This window comes from Sesamum indicum, linkage group LG9, assembly GCF_026168435.1.
Source record: "Sesamum indicum cultivar Baizhima isolate 11 linkage group LG9, ASM2616843v1, whole genome shotgun sequence".
Classification (NCBI taxonomy): Eukaryota; Viridiplantae; Streptophyta; class Magnoliopsida; order Lamiales; family Pedaliaceae; genus Sesamum; species Sesamum indicum.
In genome coordinates, this window is record NC_142665.1 from 2,498,752 (window position 1) to 2,520,780 (window position 22,029).

General features: G+C 37.5%; 5 protein-coding genes across 5 annotated transcripts; 3 read left to right on the forward strand and 2 right to left on the reverse strand.

The window, feature by feature from the left end:
* Nucleotides 1-1,910: 1,910 nt before the first annotated feature.
* Nucleotides 1,911-4,391, reverse strand: LOC105170321 (elongation factor 1-alpha). Its single transcript, XM_011091037.3, has 3 exons — nucleotides 4,251-4,391; nucleotides 3,033-3,510; nucleotides 1,911-2,938 (listed from the first exon to the last, which is right to left on the reverse strand). Exons 2-3 carry the CDS (start codon nucleotides 3,492-3,494, stop codon nucleotides 2,051-2,053), a joined length of 1,350 nt encoding a protein of 449 aa, XP_011089339.1. The 5' UTR covers nucleotides 3,495-3,510; nucleotides 4,251-4,391; the 3' UTR covers nucleotides 1,911-2,050.
* A 2,503-nt stretch (nucleotides 4,392-6,894) lies between these two features.
* On the forward strand, nucleotides 6,895-10,608 carry LOC105170322 (pentatricopeptide repeat-containing protein At2g27800, mitochondrial). Its single transcript, XM_011091041.3, has 3 exons — nucleotides 6,895-8,454; nucleotides 9,043-9,144; nucleotides 10,141-10,608. The coding sequence occupies exon 1, from the start codon at nucleotides 7,148-7,150 to the stop codon at nucleotides 8,447-8,449; it is 1,302 nt and encodes a 433-aa protein (XP_011089343.1). The 5' UTR covers nucleotides 6,895-7,147; the 3' UTR covers nucleotides 8,450-8,454; nucleotides 9,043-9,144; nucleotides 10,141-10,608.
* Nucleotides 10,609-11,620: 1,012 nt separating this feature from the next.
* Nucleotides 11,621-14,100, reverse strand: LOC105170323 (elongation factor 1-alpha-like). Its single transcript, XM_088884632.1, has 3 exons — nucleotides 13,941-14,100; nucleotides 12,851-13,328; nucleotides 11,621-12,757 (listed from the first exon to the last, which is right to left on the reverse strand). Exons 2-3 carry the CDS (start codon nucleotides 13,310-13,312, stop codon nucleotides 11,870-11,872), a joined length of 1,350 nt encoding a protein of 449 aa, XP_088740758.1. The 5' UTR covers nucleotides 13,313-13,328; nucleotides 13,941-14,100; the 3' UTR covers nucleotides 11,621-11,869.
* A 1,238-nt stretch (nucleotides 14,101-15,338) lies between these two features.
* LOC105170324 (4,5-DOPA dioxygenase extradiol) lies at nucleotides 15,339-16,532 on the forward strand. Its single transcript, XM_011091043.3, has one exon. It carries the CDS (start codon nucleotides 15,435-15,437, stop codon nucleotides 16,377-16,379), a length of 945 nt encoding a protein of 314 aa, XP_011089345.1. The 5' UTR covers nucleotides 15,339-15,434; the 3' UTR covers nucleotides 16,380-16,532.
* A 2,668-nt stretch (nucleotides 16,533-19,200) lies between these two features.
* LOC105170325 (elongation factor 1-alpha) lies at nucleotides 19,201-21,816 on the forward strand. The gene is made up of 3 exons (XM_011091044.3): nucleotides 19,201-19,358; nucleotides 20,112-20,593; nucleotides 20,687-21,816. Exons 2-3 carry the CDS (start codon nucleotides 20,132-20,134, stop codon nucleotides 21,572-21,574), a joined length of 1,350 nt encoding a protein of 449 aa, XP_011089346.1. The 5' UTR covers nucleotides 19,201-19,358; nucleotides 20,112-20,131; the 3' UTR covers nucleotides 21,575-21,816.
* Nucleotides 21,817-22,029: the final 213 nt, after the last annotated feature.

Genomic DNA, 22,029 nt, shown 5'->3' on the forward strand with positions numbered 1-22,029 from the left:
AAAAAATAGAATAAAAATTAAGTGTTATGCATTATTAAAAAAATAAGCTCTAGTTGGGTCAACCCACGAGCCCAAACCAAAGCCACGATCGGTTCAAAGTCAGGTGATCTTGAGCCATGAGTTGTCAATCCCAAGTATTAGAACTTAGAAGCGGCCCAGAACCAACTTGGTTTTAAAGGGGTTTGAGCCGCACCAGTCCTTATTTATTAGGTCAATATGGTCCTAGGCCGGGCCAATCCAATCCAGCCCACTATGTATCTTAAGTACCACTTATTAATTGTTTTCAGCTTTTTGCCCCTAGCCTAGTTTTATTTTATGATTGCATAATTAATTATAAGATAATTAATCATAATTTAATGAGTTGACTATACTTAATTATCTTAAAAATATAAATTATATTTTTCTTTCAAACAAAATTAAAATTATACTTACACCTCTTTAGAGAATTCTTTGTTTGCTATTGTTCCTCTTTCATTATGATTTGAACAAGAACTGCAGATGTTAGTAAAATATCATATAAAATTCTAATTTTATCTCTAATTTTTTAGTCTCGTAAACTCTTACAAAGGTAAATGTTATATATATATAAAGTAAAAAGTATGGAACTATAATAAAATATCATAATTGAATAAAAAGTATTAATTGATTAAAGTAAATTTTATCTGTCTTTATTATTTTACATTGTTCACTAACGTATTCGATAGAAAGTAAAATATATCACTTTGTCAATATTCAACAATTAGATCCAACACATGTTAAGTTGTGAAGATTGATTTGAAAAGGAAAAGGATAACCTGATTCAACTTAGAAATCCCAAGTTGAGTTGGAGAAGGATAACCCGATTCAAAGTTGAGTTGGAGAAGGATAACCCGATTCAACTTAAAAATCCCAAGTTGAGTTGGAAAAAGGATAATTCATGGTTATATATATACTACTCTTATTTGCATTGTTTTGTTGAGTAGAGTAGAATAGAGTAGAGAGAAAAGAAAGAGTTGAGAGGGTGAGTGTTGTCTTTCACGTGTGGTGAAGACTTGCATACAAGTGTGTGTGTTGTACTCCTCAATTTTTCTCCTCTTTGAGTATTTTCTCCTGGCTTGGTATCGCCGCCAGACGTAGGATTTATATCCAAACTGGGTTAACAAATTCGTGTGTCTTTTATCGTCTTCATATTCCACCTGTTATCCATCTTAACCCGATCCATTTCCTAACAACACAAAAATTGCTAATGCTTTTAAATATAAAGTCAATATACCTAATACACAAAATTTGGTTAAAAAAACAAATAATAGTGTCAAATTATTTATTAATATAAATTCACAACTTTTAAAACTATAATGACCAATCGGTATATCAAGAGTTCCCAAAAATAGGTAAATTAATAAAAAAACAAATGCTTATTTGGGGAGAGAGAACTGTTCCAACTAATTCAAATAAAATTTTAAACAAGTCAACCACAGTTTATCTCTATCTAATTCATTCGGTACCATGTTTTTTCTTATTTGATAATTTATCTAATTCATTTGGTGCAGGTTTACTAAACATTAGGATTCTACGAGTCACACCCTTATATCAGCATGATCTTATATTGTTTGCCGTCATCCGCTTGCATTGACCATAGTTCCAATCAAATTTCTATAATTTGAACCAGAAAAAATTTGCGCTTTTGTTTCGCTTGCCCTCGTTCAAAGTACAAGAAAAAGCAGCAGTGGTGACAAAACCTTGGAGGTTACGCAAGTTCACTACAATTATAATTACTCGCAAGGAAACACCACAAAACTCTCGAGCCGCCCAGTACAAACTGGAGCACCTCAAAACACATAGTACATGAAAACAAGAAGAAAATTCAACACAATACTCCAGGCCGTAAATTCTGCCACCGCCTATCGAGTACCCAACTCTGAGATTGATCACCCGATAAAGACGGTATCAAACGGCACAAGTAAAATAACCAACCTAATAAAGTACTAATGATGTAAAGAAAGTTCTCATGACAAATTTTATTAAGACAAAGTTCCCTTGCACCAGAACCAGATCCCAGAACCTTCACCATTCACTTGGCACCCTTCTTTGCTGCAGCCTTGGTGACCTTGGCACCACTTGGGTCTTTCTTCTCCACATTCTTGATCACACCAACAGCAACTGTCTGACGCATGTCACGAACAGCAAAACGACCAAGAGGTGGGTACTCGGAGAAAGTCTCCACCACCATGGGCTTGGTGGGAACCATCTTAACAAGACCAGCATCTCCATTCTTCAAGAACTTGGGCTCCTTCTCAAGCTCCTTACCAGACCGCCTGTCAATCTTGGTCACAAGTTCAGCAAACTTAACAGCAATGTGGGAAGTGTGACAATCAAGCACCGGGGCATATCCATTTCCAATCTGACCAGGGTGATTCATGATGATGACCTGGGAGGTGAAGTTGGCAGCTTCCTTGGCAGGATCATCTTTAGAGTTAGAGGCAACATAACCACGCTTGAGATCCTTAACAGCGACGTTCTTCACGTTGAACCCAACATTGTCACCAGGAAGAGCCTCTTGCATGGCTTCGTGGTGCATCTCAACTGACTTAACTTCAGTGGTCAAACCAGAGGGACCGAAGGTCACAACCATACCAGGCTTGAGGATACCAGTCTCAACACGACCAACAGGGACAGTACCAATACCACCGATCTTGTACACATCCTGAAGTGGGAGACGCAGAGGCTTGTCTGAGGGCCTCTTGGGCTCCTGGATCATGTCGAGAGCCTCAAGGAGAGTTGGGCCCTTGTACCAATCCAGGTTGGTGGATCTCTCAATCATGTTGTCTCCCTCAAAACCGGAAATGGGGACAAATGGTATCTTCTCAGGATTGTATCCAACCTTCTTGAGGTATGAAGAAACTTCCTTCACAATTTCATCATACCTTGCCTTAGAGTATTTTGGTGTGGTGGCATCCATCTGCAAAATGTAGTAAATCATAAAATTAGGCATAAAGTCATGTACTAAATTATCATACTATATCTAATAAAATTAATTGTACAAGTCATCTTACCTTGTTGCAGCAACAGATCATTTGCTTGACACCAAGAGTGAAGGCAAGCAATGCATGCTCACGGGTCTGACCATCCTTAGAGATACCAGCTTCAAAACCACCAGTCGTGGAATCAATGATGAGAACAGCACAGTCAGCCTGTGAGGTTCCCGTAATCATGTTCTTGATAAAGTCACGATGTCCAGGAGCATCAATGACAGTGCAGTAGTACTTGGTGGTCTCAAACTTCCACAAGGCAATATCAATTGTGATACCACGCTCACGCTCAGCCTTCAGCTTGTCCAGCACCCAGGCGTACTTGAATGACCTCTTGTTCATCTCAGCAGCCTCCTTCTCAAACCTTTCAATGACACGTTTGTCAATACCACCAAGCTTGTAGATCAAGTGACCAGTGGTGGTTGACTTCCCAGAGTCGACATGGCCAATGACCACAATGTTAATGTGAACCTTCTCCTTACCCATAGTGAATTTCTACAAGCTGCAAATTCAGAAAGTAAAAGAAATACCAAATTTTCAGTGAGTAATGAACTAAAGAAAAAGTTCGGACATAAGCATCCAGTGAATGCAAATCAGAACAAAACTGAGGAACAAAGGATTCCCACACACAAAAGATAATGAACATGCAAATCTATCATGCATCATAAAAGTCAAAGGCAATTACGCGCACAATAAACGTGTTTTTCTTTTCTTTTCTTTTTTTTTTTCGGTGCGGTCTTTCCACTAAGTTCACCATCGAGTCCTAGATCTATGGATTTAGAATACATTTCCAGATAAACTATACTAATAATGACAATATTCAACCACTTCAACTGTGAAACCATTTAAACAATCAAGTAATAACAGACAAAGACAAATAATCCTCTTCAAGCACACCACATGAATGAATACATCATCAACCACAAAAAAATCCCTCCAAAACCGTACAAAATTTCGTTCCCAAAATCACTTCAACAAACAAATCATAAGAAAAATCGCAACACTTGAATCGATATAGAGAATTAACAACTCATTAGATTCACCGGATCTAAACAGACACGAGCCTACAATTACAGTCAGATCACTTCAAAAACCAACAATTCTATAACCTAACAGAAAGGAAACCAACTTCTTCCACAATCTCAAACTCAACTCGAGCATCAAACCATCATATACACAGATAATTAGTAAACCGAAAGACAAAATTAATACAACAAGAGAGAAACCCAGAAGCGACCTAACCTGGTAGACAGATACTAGACCAGGGAAATAGCGAGACTTCGCTTGCAACTCGGAGCAAGAGAAGCGAAATGCGGAGAGGGAGAGGCAGTGAGGGTTCCACGGCCTATATATACCCACCAGACAGTCGAGAACTAGGGCTTCTTTTTCTGTGAGATGTTTCCAGGAAAATTACCAAATTGCCCTTGTACTCTCTTCTAGTATCCGGACATCATGGCGGCTTTGTATCAAAATTGTGACGACATTCTCTTATGTCTTTACTTACCACTCTTTTGTCTTTTTACATTTATTTTCCTTATTTACTTTTATTATTTTGCAAAATACAATATATTATAAATTTCTACTCAAATTTATAGTACAGATAAATTTATATTAATATTTAATAAAATATAATTTAAAATTAAAATAATATTTAAAATACTTAAATTTAAATTTATCCTTTAAATTTCATTAATCTAAATCAAATCAATTTAAATACGACTATATATGCATCGAGCTTTTACTTGCTCTAAAAATATATCAGAGTTCTTCATAATTACGACTATATTAATTTTATAATTATACTTGTAAAGTTTCAAGATTTTAGTTTTCAAATTTGAAGTAAATACTATTGATTTTAGTCAAAATAAAATATCATTATCGAATATTATATGTGACACATGTTTAATATGTATATATTTGAATCCATTTTCATAATTTATTTTGTAATTATGACTCATAAAGTATTAAAATTTTATCATTTATTTGTATGATAATAATAGATACTTATATAACTTTGTTATAACTTTTAAATTTAAAGTAGTATATATTTTTGGGTGAATAACAATTTATCCTCTTGTGATATTGAAAATAAGCACATTATCCCCTTATGAAAAAAATATAATAATTTACCCCCCTGTATTTCTTAAAATGAAGCAATTTGCCTCCATATATAAGGAGGTAAATTGCTTCATTTTAAGAATCATATGGAGTAAATTGTTGTATTTTAAAAAATTCAGAAAGATAAATCGTTGTTTGTTTTTTCATAAGAGGTAATTTGCTGTTTTCAATATCACAAGGGGGTTGATTGCATTTTTTCCATATATTTTTATTAAAATAAAATATTATTTGTGATACGTATATAATATATATGTACTTTCAACGTACAAATATTATTTATCAAGTCTAAAATATATAAGAGATATGAGAATATTATTCAATTATTATCTTATATATATATATGCAGGAATTACATGAGAATAATTTTACATTGAGGAAAATAAAATTTAAAATGACACTCGTGGGCAGAATGCTAATGATCCAATCGTTATTTTATTTAATTTTTTTATTGTAAAAACAATTGTGATACAGGTGGATGGTGGGCCCCGTGCCCTGTAAGGAGAACTGAACCGGCCGACCAAGATTGACCTGTCATGTTGTCATTGGTTGATTCCTACACGACGTGGTCGGCCTAAATTCATTACTCCGCTGCTTAAGTATTAAGCTAACTGAACTTTTTGGGCTTCATTTTAGTTTCTTCACATAAGTACAAAATCACCCCACGAATATTTTCAAACAATATATGTTTAATCTTGCTATAGTTATTGTGTAAATTCTAGAACACATCTTGCTCGTCTTGGTGGATTATTATCAAAGTAATCCACCTATTTATACAAGTCAAATTCAATGAGTTTTTGTGATGCACCAAAGAAAAATTATAGAAGAGAGCATTTGTGTGGTGATCAACTGGCTCGTACTTACACTTGTATTTGAGTTATTATTCCAAAATGTATTTGAGTAACTACAAATTCTATTTCATATAGAATATATCCTATACGAATCCTTATTACATTATATATCGATGAGATTCCAAACTCTATTAGATAAAATTATTCAAATGAGTCATTATACCAATATAAAGTTAGGAAATTAAAAACTTTATTAGATAAAATTATTCAAATGTGCCATTGTACCAATATAAAGTTAGGAGATTTCAATTGATTCGATTTTTCGATTAATTAAAAATTGAATATGCCCAAAATGACGTATCAAATATCGAATTCGAATTAGTCAGTTCGATTCGATTATAGCCGAATTTTTTTTAATTTGATTTGATTCGATTAATCTAATTTAAAATAAAATAAATTTAATTGACTTTTGAGCACTGGATAGATTTACCCAACTGAAAGTTTAAAAATAGAAATTGGAGAGAATTGGAAGTGGTGTATATTTTATGAAAAAAGATCCATACGTAGAGATATCTCAAATGCCTTTTCTTTGACTTAATTATTATCTCATCTGTTATTTCTCTTCATATTAATTAAATTATATAGTTGTTATTATTGTAATATGGATTCCAAAATCGCGGTGCAATAAATTCTATGTAGCCATAAACGAATATAATACAGAAAATAATTTAAAATCATCAATTGAATATTAAAATGTAAAAATTGGGTACCATTTGTAAATAATTGGATACTAAATATTACACAAATGTTGGAATACCAATGTAAATTTTACTATAAGATTGAATAGTTTCATGTATAAAAAATAAAATGAAGGTTTCTCTTCAGTTTATTATTTTCCCAAACCAAAGTTACTGAAAATATAATAATAAAATACTTGAGTTTAATATATATATGATTTATTGAAAATTTTAATTGGATTCTACATATATACAATGAAGTTGAGTTGATCCAGAAACGAGTCTGGGAATTTCATCAAACACCTGTTACCGTTGCCTACAACCCGTCCATCTTACTAATTTCAGCCCCTCCCACTCCAGCGCCGTCCTCGGCAACAACCAGGGGCCCTCGTTTCCTACGACCGGCTGTAGAGCTTCACTCCAATCAAAGGAATAGCATACTTGAGAACCTCCTTCAGACTTCATCATCTATGTGAAAATCCACCTTGTTCTTAACATGTTCGCTATACCCAGAAATCAACTTCAACACCATTACTGCAATAAGAACCCTATCTATAGTGGTTTCTACTTAGCCGTATCACAGACTCACGTTTCTACCTCAACCACAGCCCAAAGGCACTCAAATTCAGCCTGTTCTTCCAATTCCACAACAGCCCTCTTTCGGTTTCTCGGCAAAGAACCCAGAAATGCAATCTTTTGTAGACACTCGATGGTTGCTTTGTATTCTTCAAGAACGTATAGAGGGCCCATATCAAGATCTTTGAGAAGGAGAATCAGCAAAAGGGCCAAAGCTGCGGCGAAACCTGTTTTAGATCAAACACTTTTTCAAAGAGCTACATCCCAGCTTCCGCCTAGATTCACACATGAAGAGCTTCACAATGTAATAGCTTTACAAGACGATCCCTTAGTTTGTTTGGAGCTTTTCAATTGGGCTTCCCAACAGCACAGGTTTAGGCACAATGTGCTGACATATCACATTACTATCAAGAAACTTGGTGCCGCTAAAATGTACAAGGAGATGGATGACGTTGTGAATCAGGTGCTAGCTGTTCCTTCTGTTGCTTCTGAGGCTCTTTATAATACCATGATATATTATTTTACTGAAGCTAGGAAATTGATTAGGGCTGTTAATATATATAACCAAATGAGGAGTTCTAGGAAATTGGATTGCAGGCCGTCGATAAGAACTTATAACATACTATTTGCGGCACTTCTGAGTCGGGGAAAGAATTCATATGTTAATCACGTGTACATGGAGACTGTAAGATGCTTGTTCAAGCAAATGGTTGATGATGGTGTCGAGCCTGATATTTTCTGCTTGAATTCTATGATCAAAGGATATGTGCTTTCGCTTCATGTGAATGATGCCCTAAGAATTTTTCATCAGATGGGAACGGTTTATAATTGCCAGCCCAACTCCTATTCATATGATTATTTGATCCATGGGCTGTGTGCCCAAGGCCGAACAAGAAATGCAAGAGAGCTTTGTGATAGAATGAAGAGAAGTGGATTTGTGCCAAGCAGCAAATCGTATAACTCACTTGTGAACTCTTTGGCTCTTGAAGGGGAGATAGATGAAGCAGTGAAGTTCTTGTGGGAGATGGCTGAAAACCAAAGATTAGCTGACTTCATCACATATCGCACCGTGCTGGATGAAATTTCCCGGCAAAAGAGGATTGGAGATGCTTTGAGGTTGCTGGAGGTGTTTCAAGAGAAGAACCTTGTTGATCGGCATATGTACGGAAAGCTTTTGTATGAACTGGAAGATACTTCTAGGGGTCCTAACATCAGAAGTTGATTCAGGTATTAAGAAATGGTTTTGTCGAAAGAACAAATTCCCCCCCATCCCCATTAAAAACAAATGAACGGGGGAAGATGCATTTGAAGTATTAGATGAGGAGATGTCTGATTCAAAATCCAATTTGTTGTCGTTCGCAAGTCATTTTTAAGTCATAGTGGTATCCAAAAATTGTTTCAACAATGCATGGTTCTTGTTTCCAAATGGTCTACGTTGCTGCAGGTATTTGGTTTGTGTACCCTATGCATATTGCTGCTGGTATTCTGCGGATATTATGATCCAATAATTATGTTCTTTGTTTGTTGCTGAAAATAAACACATCTATGTCTTTCCTTCTGGGAAACCAGATTTTGTAATAACGTATCCGTTCTCTGTCAATACATGCCTTCTCAATACTATCAAATGACTAAAATTGAGTAGGTTGTGTTGCTAAGTCTCCATTTCACCAGAATGTGACCCTTTTACTTATTCTTCTTTCCTTTTTTTTGGGTGTTGCGGGGGGGGGGGGTATGAGTGTGTGGAAATCCTGTCTCATGTCTCACGCCAATATATCTTCTTTTGATGATTGCATACTGATAATTTTATAATTGCAGCATAACAAACAGGAAGACTTGAGAGTTTGCGTGCGTCGGTTTTGCATATTCATAAGCAGTGGCAGGATCTCAACTCTGTCAATATCAACAGGATCCAGAACGGTAATTTCCCAGCATTATGGCTTTTTCCTTTTTTTTCAATGTATTTTGCTTTCACAAAATTTTTTATGCATCTAAAATGATTTCTTTGTTGTTAGGAAGTCTAGGAGAATTCATTGGTCTTCTCATCGAGCCTACAGTTTTTATTGATTTTCACACAAAGTATTAATGATGGATAGGATCATAAAAAGTTTAATGGCTTTTCTGCAGATTGCATCCATCAAGAATTTATCAGTGTAACAGATTAATAGGCATTCATATGAGTAATTGTATGCCAGGAAGGGGAAAAACTGAAGAAAATTTATCACATTTCTTTTGCAATAGATCAGCTGGAAATTTTTAACAGCATGCTAACTTCCTTTGGTGGAATCGAATACTATGTGGAACTCTATTCTGTAGTAGAAGGTACACGCCCACAGCGACAGGGAATGAGATACTTTGTAGAAAGTAAAGCATGAGTTGTGAATGTTGATGTTGAAATCATAGCATGTCATGTCAAATATCTTCCCTTGATGAAATTTATTCTCAGTTGCTCTTTATGTTGTACTCATTCAGATTTTTCTTCAAATCTTCAGCTTCTCCTAGTTCTAAACTGGAAAAATAAAACTTAGCCAATGGGAAGTAAATATCAATAAAAAGAAATCCACATTATTCAAATACATCTGTTTCAAACGGCATTGAATTATCCTATTTTTGCAGTGTACCATATCCATACCTGACAATGATAACAAACACAATAGAAAAAGTAAAAAAACAATGCTTTTGCAATCTTCTATACTTTTCAACAAAGCACTTGATCTAAATTGCCCCCCCCCCCCTGCGCGCGCACTTTGAGGTGGTGTCTTTTGTCTCATGTTGCTTGTAAAAGATATCTGCCTTTTCTGTTATATAATTGTAAAGGTCAGAGGCAGGGAAGAAGAAAACCGAGGGAAAGGTAAATTAGTGTGCTTTTTTAATTGGACACTTATGTTTACAGTGGCAACTTTTGTTTGCTTACAGTGGCGGAAATAAAGGTTCTACATACCCAGAGCTGATTGTTGTCCTTGCCATGTTGATAAATAGTTGCAGCACCTTAGGCAGAGCAGATGATTTGAAGAAGCCAAATATTTTCATAGAGGACACTGATTCAAAATCTGTAGAAGGAGATCTTGCTAGCAAATGACAAATCTGCATTGGTTCACTTCTTGCTGGATTTCATTCCTTTGGAGAGATTTTCAGTGACAATGCTTATGTGATAGTCAAATAATGTTTCATTTGACTTGTTAATATTTTCTTGATGTCTTATGGCAAAGGTATTACTACTTTAGCTTGTAATCTTACAATCGATTTTTTTTTTTTTTTAAGTTGTGTTTGTCATAATTGGCATAATTTTGTACCGTCTTATTCTGTAAGAGGTAACATAGCACCCATACACTTAAAAATGAGGTGTTTAATTTCTTAAAAATAAGCAAATTACTGTGCAATTCAGTTGTTGTACACAAGTTGTTACTATCCATTTTGCACCCAACTAAATTTGCTATTTGTTTTTTTAGTCGAAACAACATTACTAAGTGTTTCAATTCTTGTATAACTATTTGTTTGAGAATTTTTTCTACAATATTGTGATTTTGAATATTTTATAATCAAACATTTGGTTTTCAGGATGCTGCCTTGAAAGATAATTGTTTCCAACAATTTTCACTCAAATGTGGAAGCATGAAAATTCATACAATATGGTTGAGAGAACAAGAAGCTTGGGAGAAAAATCTGTGTATATTGAATTAAGTAACAGAGTACATCTTCCTCCTGGCTTAAATACACGCGGCAATTAAGAAGAAAAGAACCGCCATAACAAACTAACCCAAATGCCAGTTGGAGCAAACAGCAGCTGACCAGGAAAGACAAAACGCTAGCCACTAAAAACGTACTGTGTGAACTGCCTTCATCCAAACTATGTAATCCCAGTGAATGATGCCTGATACGTGAGCTCTGTTCCTGAGAACCATGATCTCCAACAAAATGAGCTGATATGGGAGCTTCTGCTTGTGATCTGCTTATCTGACATGTATTTTATAACTACAGACGTTCATGGAATGCGATATAAACCATTCTTTGTGTATTTGCAGGTTCACAATTAGACTAAACACAGCTAGAGGGTCTTGAGCATTTCCGCAGTTCTGTGGTATCGTTTTTGCCCACTCCTAAAAGAAATTAAATAATTTTGTAACCTAAATATATTAGTTAGACATCAAAATACTTGAAAGTATTTTAGTAGAAATAAGAATTTGTAAGTTTTTAAAATTAAATACACAATTTTGTTTCTAAATGTAACTAGCTATATCATTTCTAAATAAATATAATATAAGAATATAATTCCGTGAATATTATTATAAACTAGTATGATTCCATGTTTATCAAATGGGGAAACAGGTCATAAAGCAGGTTTGGGTTCAGAAGGAAACCAAGATAAGCAAATAAAAGAAACTAGTTTGCCGCATCATTGTAAACTTAATAGAATCCATTCAAATATAATTTAACATAACATGTACCAATGCCGTAAATCTCGCCACCGCCTATCAAGTACCCAATTCTGAGAATGGCTACCCAACATAGAAGGCAGAAAAATACAGCATGGCAAGCAATTTAACAGTCTCAATAGAGCATTCGAAAAGAAAATAAAGTTTCTAAGACACAAATTAAGAATATAAAATTTTCTGTAGCCATGAGCAGAGCCAAGCAGCAGCAAAATTCACTTGGCACCCTTCTTCGCTGCAGCCTTGGTAACCTTAGCACCACTTGGGTCTTTCTTCTCAACATTCTTGATCACACCGACGGCAACTGTCTGACGCATGTCACGAACAGCAAAACGACCAAGAGGTGGGTACTCGGAGAAAGTCTCCACCACCATGGGCTTGGTGGGAACCATCTTAACAAGACCAGCATCTCCATTCTTCAAGAACTTGGGCTCCTTCTCAAGCTCCTTACCAGACCGCCTGTCAATCTTGGTCACAAGTTCAGCAAACTTAACAGCAATGTGGGAAGTGTGACAATCAAGCACCGGGGCATATCCATTTCCAATCTGACCAGGGTGATTCATGATGATGACCTGGGAGGTGAAGTTGGCAGCTTCCTTGGCAGGATCATCTTTAGAGTTAGAGGCAACATAACCACGCTTGAGATCCTTAACAGCGACGTTCTTCACGTTGAATCCAACATTGTCACCAGGAAGAGCCTCTTGCATGGCTTCGTGGTGCATCTCAACTGACTTAACTTCAGTGGTCAAACCAGAGGGACCGAAGGTCACAACCATACCAGGCTTGAGGATACCAGTCTCAACACGACCAACAGGGACAGTACCAATACCACCAATCTTGTACACATCCTGAAGTGGGAGTCGCAGTGGCTTGTCTGAGGGCCTCTTGGGCTCCTGGATCATGTCGAGAGCCTCAAGGAGAGTTGGGCCCTTGTACCAATCCAGGTTGGTGGATCTCTCAATCATGTTGTCTCCCTCAAAACCAGAAATGGGGACAAATGGAATCTTTTCAGGATTGTATCCAACCTTCTTGAGGTAGGAAGACACTTCCTTCACAATTTCATCATACCTGGCCTTGGAGTATTTTGGCGTCGTGGCATCCATCTACATAATACAGATAACAATATGTTAGACCTGGCTAAGTCAATATTAAATAGCATAGTAAAACTAAGATACTTAAGCATATAGGTTATCCACCTTGTTGCAACAGCAAATCATTTGCTTGACACCAAGGGTGAAGGCAAGCAATGCATGCTCACGGGTCTGACCATCCTTAGAGATACCAGCTTCAAAACCACCAGTCGTGGAATCAATGATGAGAACAGCACAGTCAGCCTGTGAGGTTCCCGTAATCATGTTCTTGATAAAGTCACGATGTCCAGGAGCATCAATGACAGTACAGTAGTACTTGGTGGTCTCAAACTTCCACAAGGCAATATCAATTGTGATACCACGCTCACGCTCAGCCTTGAGCTTGTCCAGCACCCAGGCGTACTTGAATGACCTCTTGTTCATCTCAGCAGCCTCCTTCTCGAACCTTTCAATGACACGCTTGTCAATACCACCAAGCTTGTAGATCAAGTGACCTGTGGTGGTCGACTTTCCAGAGTCGACATGGCCAATGACCACAATGTTGATGTGAACCTTTTCCTTGCCCATTATAAAACCTTAAAAACTGCAATCAGTGAAAATAACAAGGTTATGCATACATGATAGATTAATCAGGTGGTTATCTAATCTTTATCAGATGGTACAGACTAAAATAATTTCTTAAAGAATTCTACAGGTAATTCCACTCATGCTGTGTCACGAAATCAACGTTTTGGAATAAGAATCGACATCAACTACAATCCACTAAATCAAAATTGCTCATGCTAGTAAAACCAAGAGCTATCATCAAAATGAAAATATTGCACAGTATTCGCAAAGATACGCCAGAAAACAAACAGAGCTCCTTCCACCATACAGATATACAAAACTTAAACAGATCAGCTCGATCCAACCGGCTATATAAGCAAAAAGAAACATCCACATCCATGCAGACAAAGCCAACATAAGACATGTAGACACACGAAGAATCAGAACACTCACATCGAAACCTACACACAAGAAGCCCGGAATACACATTAAAACAGAACCGATCACAATTCTTTGCAATCGATATAAACAACAGAGTGAAACCAGATCCAGACAAAACACATCCAGTACAAACTTGTAAAAAATCCACAAAGCATACCACAACACAGAAAATAAAAGGTACGAAAGAACAAATGAGAAAACATCTGACCTGAAGAAAGACTTGCAATAGAAAGAGAGAGCGAAACAGCCTCCGCTTAAAACCCTAGCCGCAGGAAACAATACTCAGAAGCGAAGACGCAGCAAGGCTGTCTGAGGGGTTCTATGGGTTTATAATGAGAGCTAGGGCTTGCGCTGGGAGATCTTTTGGAATGCAGGTTTACCAAATTGGCCTTGGATCCTTTTCCAAATACACCTCCACTTAAGTACGGCGTGTCCAAGTCGGTGCTGGCATGATGTAGAGAATCCTAGGAGGGTATTTCCGGTATCCAATTTCAGACCTATTCTTTTTGTTAATTATTATTATTATTACCACTTTAATTTCTATGTGTGTCTTCTACTTTTTGGGTATCGTATAAAGGAATATTTTACAAAAAAAATATATAATATGATAATTAATTCATTAATTATTTGGATTTTCAATAAGTACATATTGGTCATCGTTAACATACAACTAATGCTCTTGATTTTTTAAAATCATAAATTCAAACAACATAATTATTCTTTTTAACAGTATTTATTTCACAATTAATTATGTAATTGTCCAGCCAAATTGAGACATTTAATGATGGTTTTGTATCAATTTCATTTGATTATATTAAAAATAAAAAGTTTATTTTTAAATTTGGATCTTATTTTGCATTTAAAACCATAATTTATAAACTTATTTAAGAATTTAATCAGTATATACCATTATTCGTCATTTATAAATTTATTACGCTTCAAACCACATCATAATTAATCAAACATGCAATCATATATACCACAAATACAATCAACGTAAGCAATGAACAAAATATTATTCATCTTAATATAATCTCATCCAAATCACTTATTTATAAAACTCGTCATTAGGGTATTGTAACTCACCTATACTCGTTTTATTTAATTTATTGAGTTGAACAGTATGTGATTTTTACCGTCTCATTAGATGAAATGTGAGATAAATAAATTTTATATCGAAATAAATAATTTGTTGGATTGAAAAAAATATAAAGTGAATTTTTATTTACATGGTGAGAACACTTTTAGATAAAAATATGAATTTTACAAATTGCCTTAACAATTATATTTTTAAAATTTTTCGTGCTTATAAATTTTACCATCCATAGAGTTTTTGGATTAATACATAAAATTTTTAAATATATCTTAGAATTTATAAAATATCATAAATTATTTAAGGATAAATTAAAAAGTACAATAGTAAATGCTTATAAACTGGGTAAAAAAATACGAGTTTCTAACTTATTTTTAGTTTGAATTTTAATACATCAAAATGATAAAGCTTACATATGACGAAAAAGTGGATTGAACAAAATAATTTTACTTCATCTTGCATTATAGTGCTCTTGCAAACGTAAGCACCAACGTAGGAACCGTGAGCAAATAAAGGTAAGAAAATGAAAGCTTACCTGAGTAAGCAACTCATCTCCACCGAAAAAGTCAACATCGACGGGATTGGCGGTTTTGCAGAACCCACCACGGAATGCACACAATTTCTCCCTTCTTTATATACGCGATCGGATTCCTCTCTTTCTGCATCATTCTTGCACTGAAATTCTCAAACCTAACTGAAACCAGCGAGTTCTCCAACGACGCCACGACAATGGCGACTGAGAAGAAGGGGATTAAAGAGACCTTCTACATCTCGCACGGCTCACCGACACTTTCTATAGATGATTCCCTCCCTGCCCGCCACTTCCTCAAATCGTTCCGGCAGAAGGTGTTGACGGAGAAGCCCAAAGCCATTCTCATCATTTCGGGCCACTGGGAGACTTCCGAGCCCGCGGTCAACGCAGTTTCGGGTCCCTGCGAGACTATCTACGACTTCTACGGGTTCCCCGACGTTATGTACAAGCTCAAGTACTCGGCTCCGGGAGCCCCGGAATTGGCGACCAGAGTCAAGGAATTGCTGTTGAAATCGGGGTTCGGGAGCGTGCACGTCGACAAGAAACGAGGGCTGGATCACGGGGCGTGGGTGCCGCTCATGCTGATGTACCCGGAGGCCGACATCCCCGTGTGCCAGCTCTCCGTCCAGACCCACAAGGACGCCGCCCACCATTACCGTTTGGGGAAGGCGTTGGCATTGTTGAAGGACGAGGGCGTTTTGATAATCGGTTCTGGCGCTGCTACCCACAACTTGAGGATGATTAACCGACAGAACGGCGATTCGGTCGCTCCCTGGGCTTACGAGTTCGATAATTGGATCAAGGAGGCGCTGCTGGAAGGCAGATATGAGGATGTGAACGATTATGAAGAGAAAGCGCCGTACGCGCGGGTGGCGCACCCAAGACCCGACCATTTCTACCCGCTCCATGTGGCGATGGGCGCCGCCGGGGAGAATACTAGAGGTGAGGTGGTCCACCATAGCTGGAGCTATGGGACGCTTTCTTATGCGTCATACAAGTTCTCGGATAAGGCTGAGTACTGAATAGAAATCTGGAGTTTTGATTTCTGATTGATTTAGTATGCAGATACAATGCTTTCCTGTACATGAAGTTCTGTTCTGCTCACGTTGTGTTTGACATATGTACTGAATGAGTTAATTCTTTTTCGAAGAGTGCAACACCGATCGTTCAATGTATACTTCCAGCCAAAGACTTGAGGAAAATTTACTTTTCAAACGATTTTTAGGACTGAAAATCATAAGTCCATCCGAAAAATAGGTTATGCTTATTACGGAACTTGTTGAAGAAATGAAACATAAAGAATCATTTGATTATAGGTTGAATTGATCATGAGAATAAGAACAAGAACTAAGAATTAAGCGTGCCACAGAGGTGGAATCCTTCTCAATGGAACCGTGTAGTGTAGAAGACATGTGGTTTTGTGAAAGGCTTAGGAAGAATGGCTAGCGCCCAGTTAAAATGGCACAGTAACGGTACGTTGGTGAAAGCTATTTTGATATCTCGAAAGATGAATGTGATGACAGTGTTTGAAGAACGAACTGAGGTGAATCAAGAAAATATAGATGACACTGTTTCATCTCCATTTCTCGTCTCAGCTGATCGTAAATGCAACAGCATCCCGAATGACAACTGTGATGTCTTTGATGGTTCCCGGGCAAAAAACAACCATGTATGTAAAACACCAAACTAGACATGTATGAGCATTACTTCGACAGTGTGTATTCTGCTGAGCCCTTAGAATTGGAATTGGTATACTTCCTCAACAAAGTGAGCACAGTATCATCATCAATTACCCTCGACTTCTGATCAGTTTTGGGACAAAGGAATGACATTCCTCAGCGGATGAAACGCTGACACAGTGTGGATGAGGCATGAGCCCCTCCTGTTATATGAAGTACTTTAGCAGATTTTCAATGACATTTTTGTTTTTTGAGAAGGCAGGGGAGAATTAGTATGTGTAGATGCTGCATTTCAAAATATGTAGATGATAAAATATGCATAATTAAATAAAGGGAGAGAGGGTCCCTTGCAGAATTAGTATGTGACACATATTTATTCTTTGTGCAGAGGCGAATAGAGAAGCTCGAGGGGACATTCGGGGTGTGGCAGTGGCTCGAAATGCACCGAGGGTCTCCCATTTAGTCTTTGCTCATGACACGCTCATCTTCTGCCAAGCATCGATTGGAGTTATGAGAACAGTTCGGCATATACTGAAACTGTATGGAGTTGCTTCTGGCCAGCTAATTAATTTTGACAAATCTTCGGTCTTTTTTCAGTCGTAAAATTCTAGTTGAAGAGCGCAAAGAACTGGCACGTATCCTAGGAGTCCAAATTAACATAAGCCCTTCAAAGTACCTCATTCTCCCATTTCTGGTGGGGAGAAATAAATGTGTGGGGGGTTGGAAGGAAAAGCTTTTGTCACAAGGAGGTAAGGATATTCTTCTTAAGTCTATTATTCAAGCTTTTGTCCCCTCCTATTGCATGAGCGTGCAAGCTTCTAATTACTCTGTTTAAAGAAATCGAAAGTATATCGGCTAACTTCTTTGGAATGACCCCTTCAAGAATAAGATTCACTGGGTGGCTTGGGGAGAAATGAGCTGGAGTAAGAAGGACGGCGGAATGGGATTTCGAAATCTCCAAGGATTCAATTTAGCGATGCTGGCTAAACAAGGTTGGAGGATTCTAAAACATTCAGACCAACTGATCAGCAGAATATTCCGAACAATGTACTTCACATTGGGAGAGTTCTTGAGCGTGAGACGGGGTCTCCAATATGTCGTTCACATGGAGAAGCATTCTTGAGTCTCGTAAAGTTATTAAGGCGGGGTGAGATGGAGAATCAACAATGGTCAGCGAGTGCATGTGTGTGATGATCCTTGGTTTCCAAGGCACCATACATTTCTTCCTATTACTCATCGAAACCCTTTCCTACAGCATGTTTGGGTTTAAGATCTTATGAGCTCTTCACAAGATAGTTGGAATTATGAGTTGGTGGGTTTTCTCTTTTATCCTGAAGATGCTGAAATTATTAAATCTATTCCGGTCGGAGGTTGCCCTCCTGTCCATCAAGCCTTCGTCAGCTAACAAAGCGGAACAGAGTAATAAATCTGATAGCAGTTGGTCGTTCATTTGGAAGGCGAAGGTACCACATAAAGCTAGAATTTTTGCATGGCGTTTTTGTCATAACGCTTTTCATGCAAACACTTCTGGAGAGGCACTAGCTATTCGTCTTGCGGTTGATCAATGCCTTTAGTTTGGGTGGGGCTCTTGCATCGTGAAAGGGGACTGCCGATCGGTTATTCAAAAGATTTGTTAATTGGAGTTGATTTTTCCACCATTGGTCCTATTATTCAAGATATCAAATCTATCATCCCTATTTTGGGGTGCGTTTCTTTTTCCTTTGTGTAGGACTGCTACTTGTTGAGACTTTGAGGGCTGATGTCCCATCATAATTTATATATTTCTCTTATTCCCTTTAAAAAAAAAACATACATAATTTTTTGCCTTCAAAACTATTGAACATTGTAAATGATTTTGTATGTACCAAAGGCTATTGTGTTTGTACTGTAAATGCAGTTATATAATCAGTTGTTTATTGTTCAGGAAATTTTGTTTTAAAAATAAACCAGTTTTAAAGAGAAAATATTTAAATAGGGAAAGCAAATGAAAAAACATAACTGGTAATTTGAGAAAAATAACGAGGGTTCAACTGTAAATTTACCGAAGTGAGCTAAGAGTAACGGGCACTAAGGCAGCGGATGGACGCGGCCCTGTTCGGAAAGACTTGTTCATTTCCATCCGTCGGATCTCGTTTGATCCACGGCTCAGCAGAAACCCTAATCGTCACACTCTCTTCTATTCTATCGAACTCCCTTTATAAGGCTCTTTTTCCCACCCCTGAGTTTCTCTCTCATTTTCTACTCGAGTCACAAAATTTCTCTCTCTCTGACTCTGCAATCGGCGGGCGGGAGAGCTCTCTTCTAACTAGTATTCTCTCCAAGGTTAGCCCCCTCCCCCCCCCTGTCTACATATATATCTCTATTTATGTATGACTTTATCTATGTAATTATGAATGGAATGCGTTTGTGTATACTGGGCATGTTTAAATACTTGACTGAACATATAAGTTTTGTGATTTGTCAATTTTTCTATTTATAGATCTGTTTAAACTGATTACTTGTTGTTGATGACTTATTACGGCATGTTCAGTTGAAATAGCTTTCTTTTTCTTTGTCTATTTATTTAGTATCATGTGCTTGAGTTGCTTTCTAGTTGTAATAGGCATATCTATAAAGTGATACAGTGGAAGGTACTGTTAGATCTGTATAGAAACTTGATCAAATTTGAATAATCTAAAACAGTTTTCTATGGGTTTAGGACTATGGAGTATTGTCCAAAATATTGATTCTCTCTGTGGAAGATGTTAACTTGAGATCCGTGTCTTTTGTTTTCAATCTTTGCTGTAGGTATTTTAATTTGCTTTATCTGTATATGTTTGTTTACATCAATATCTGTTAGGTTAATTAGTTACTTTTGGCAGATGCTTATTATTTATGATGTTTGATGGATAAACTTGTGACTGATAATTGTACAAACTAAATAGACTGTATTCATTTTTGTTTATTTGTTTACTTAAAACTTTCAAATGACTTTTGATGAAGCTGTTATTTTGATGTTTTAATGTAACTTTAATCATAAAGGACTGTTCTGGTACTTGTTCAATTGCTGTGATCTGACAATATATTGCTTTGCAGTATTATTTCCAAAGTTAAAGATGGGTAAGGAGAAGGTTCACATTAACATTGTGGTTATTGGCCATGTCGACTCTGGGAAGTCAACCACCACGGGCCACTTGATCTACAAGCTTGGTGGTATCGACAAGCGTGTCATTGAGAGGTTTGAGAAGGAGGCTGCTGAGATGAACAAGAGGTCATTCAAGTACGCCTGGGTGCTGGACAAGCTCAAGGCTGAGCGTGAGCGTGGTATCACAATTGATATTGCCTTGTGGAAGTTTGAGACCACCAAGTACTACTGCACTGTCATTGATGCTCCTGGACACCGTGACTTTATCAAGAACATGATTACTGGAACTTCACAGGCTGACTGTGCTGTCCTCATCATTGACTCCACTACTGGTGGTTTTGAAGCTGGTATTTCAAAGGATGGTCAGACCCGTGAGCATGCCTTGCTTGCCTTCACTCTTGGTGTCAAGCAAATGATTTGCTGCTGCAACAAGGTGGATAACCTAGATGCTTAAATTTCTTAGTTTTTCTATGCTATTTTACATTGACTTAGCCAGGTCTGACATTATGTTTTCTGTATTATGTAGATGGATGCCACCACACCAAAATACTCCAAGGCAAGGTACGATGAAATTGTGAAGGAAGTGTCTTCATACCTCAAGAAGGTTGGTTACAACCCTGAGAAGATTCCATTTGTCCCCATTTCTGGTTTTGAGGGAGACAACATGATTGAGAGATCCACCAACCTGGATTGGTACAAGGGCCCAACTCTCCTCGAGGCTCTCGACATGATCCAGGAGCCCAAGAGGCCCTCAGACAAGCCCCTGCGACTCCCACTTCAGGATGTGTACAAGATTGGTGGTATTGGTACTGTCCCTGTTGGTCGTGTTGAGACTGGTATCCTCAAGCCTGGTATGGTTGTGACCTTCGGTCCCTCTGGTTTGACCACTGAAGTTAAGTCAGTTGAGATGCACCATGAAGCCATGCAAGAGGCTCTTCCTGGTGACAATGTTGGGTTCAACGTGAAGAACGTCGCTGTTAAGGATCTCAAGCGTGGTTATGTTGCCTCTAACTCTAAAGATGATCCTGCCAAGGAAGCTGCCAACTTCACCTCCCAGGTCATCATCATGAATCACCCTGGTCAGATTGGAAATGGATATGCCCCGGTGCTTGATTGTCACACTTCCCACATTGCTGTTAAGTTTGCTGAACTTGTGACCAAGATTGACAGGCGGTCTGGTAAGGAGCTTGAGAAGGAGCCCAAGTTCTTGAAGAATGGAGATGCTGGTCTTGTTAAGATGGTTCCCACCAAGCCCATGGTGGTGGAGACTTTCTCCGAGTACCCACCTCTTGGTCGTTTTGCTGTTCGTGATATGCGTCAGACAGTTGCTGTTGGTGTGATCAAGAATGTTGAGAAGAAAGACCCAAGTGGTGCCAAGGTTACAAAGGCTGCTGCAAAGAAGGGTGCCAAGTGAAGACAATTCTGGGAAGATAAATCAGTACCAATTTTGGTTCAATGCTCCAATTTTCACATTGTCTTTTTTATTTGGACAACATTTTTCTGCTGTTATGGTGAAGAAATGTTTTCATCATTGTCATCTAGCCCTTTTACGTGGATGGTAGAGTATTAAGCAATTTGGATTTCAACCTGATTGCTTAATAGACAATGGTGGAAGATTTGTAGACATTCCTTTTTATGGTTAAGAGCTTCAGATGATGAGATGCGTTGAACGAGTTAACTCTTCAATTTTTGTTTAAACTTGATTTCCTATCTTTTAAGGCTCTTTATCTTTGTTATTGACAGTATTTATTGTTCAAATCTTCCTGATTCTTACCTGGGTAATTTGCTATCTGGCTGTAAAATTCATGTTAACAACTAAAATGGTCATTTTTAGGAATAGCCTCTTCAATCTTTTTATCCTTTATTATC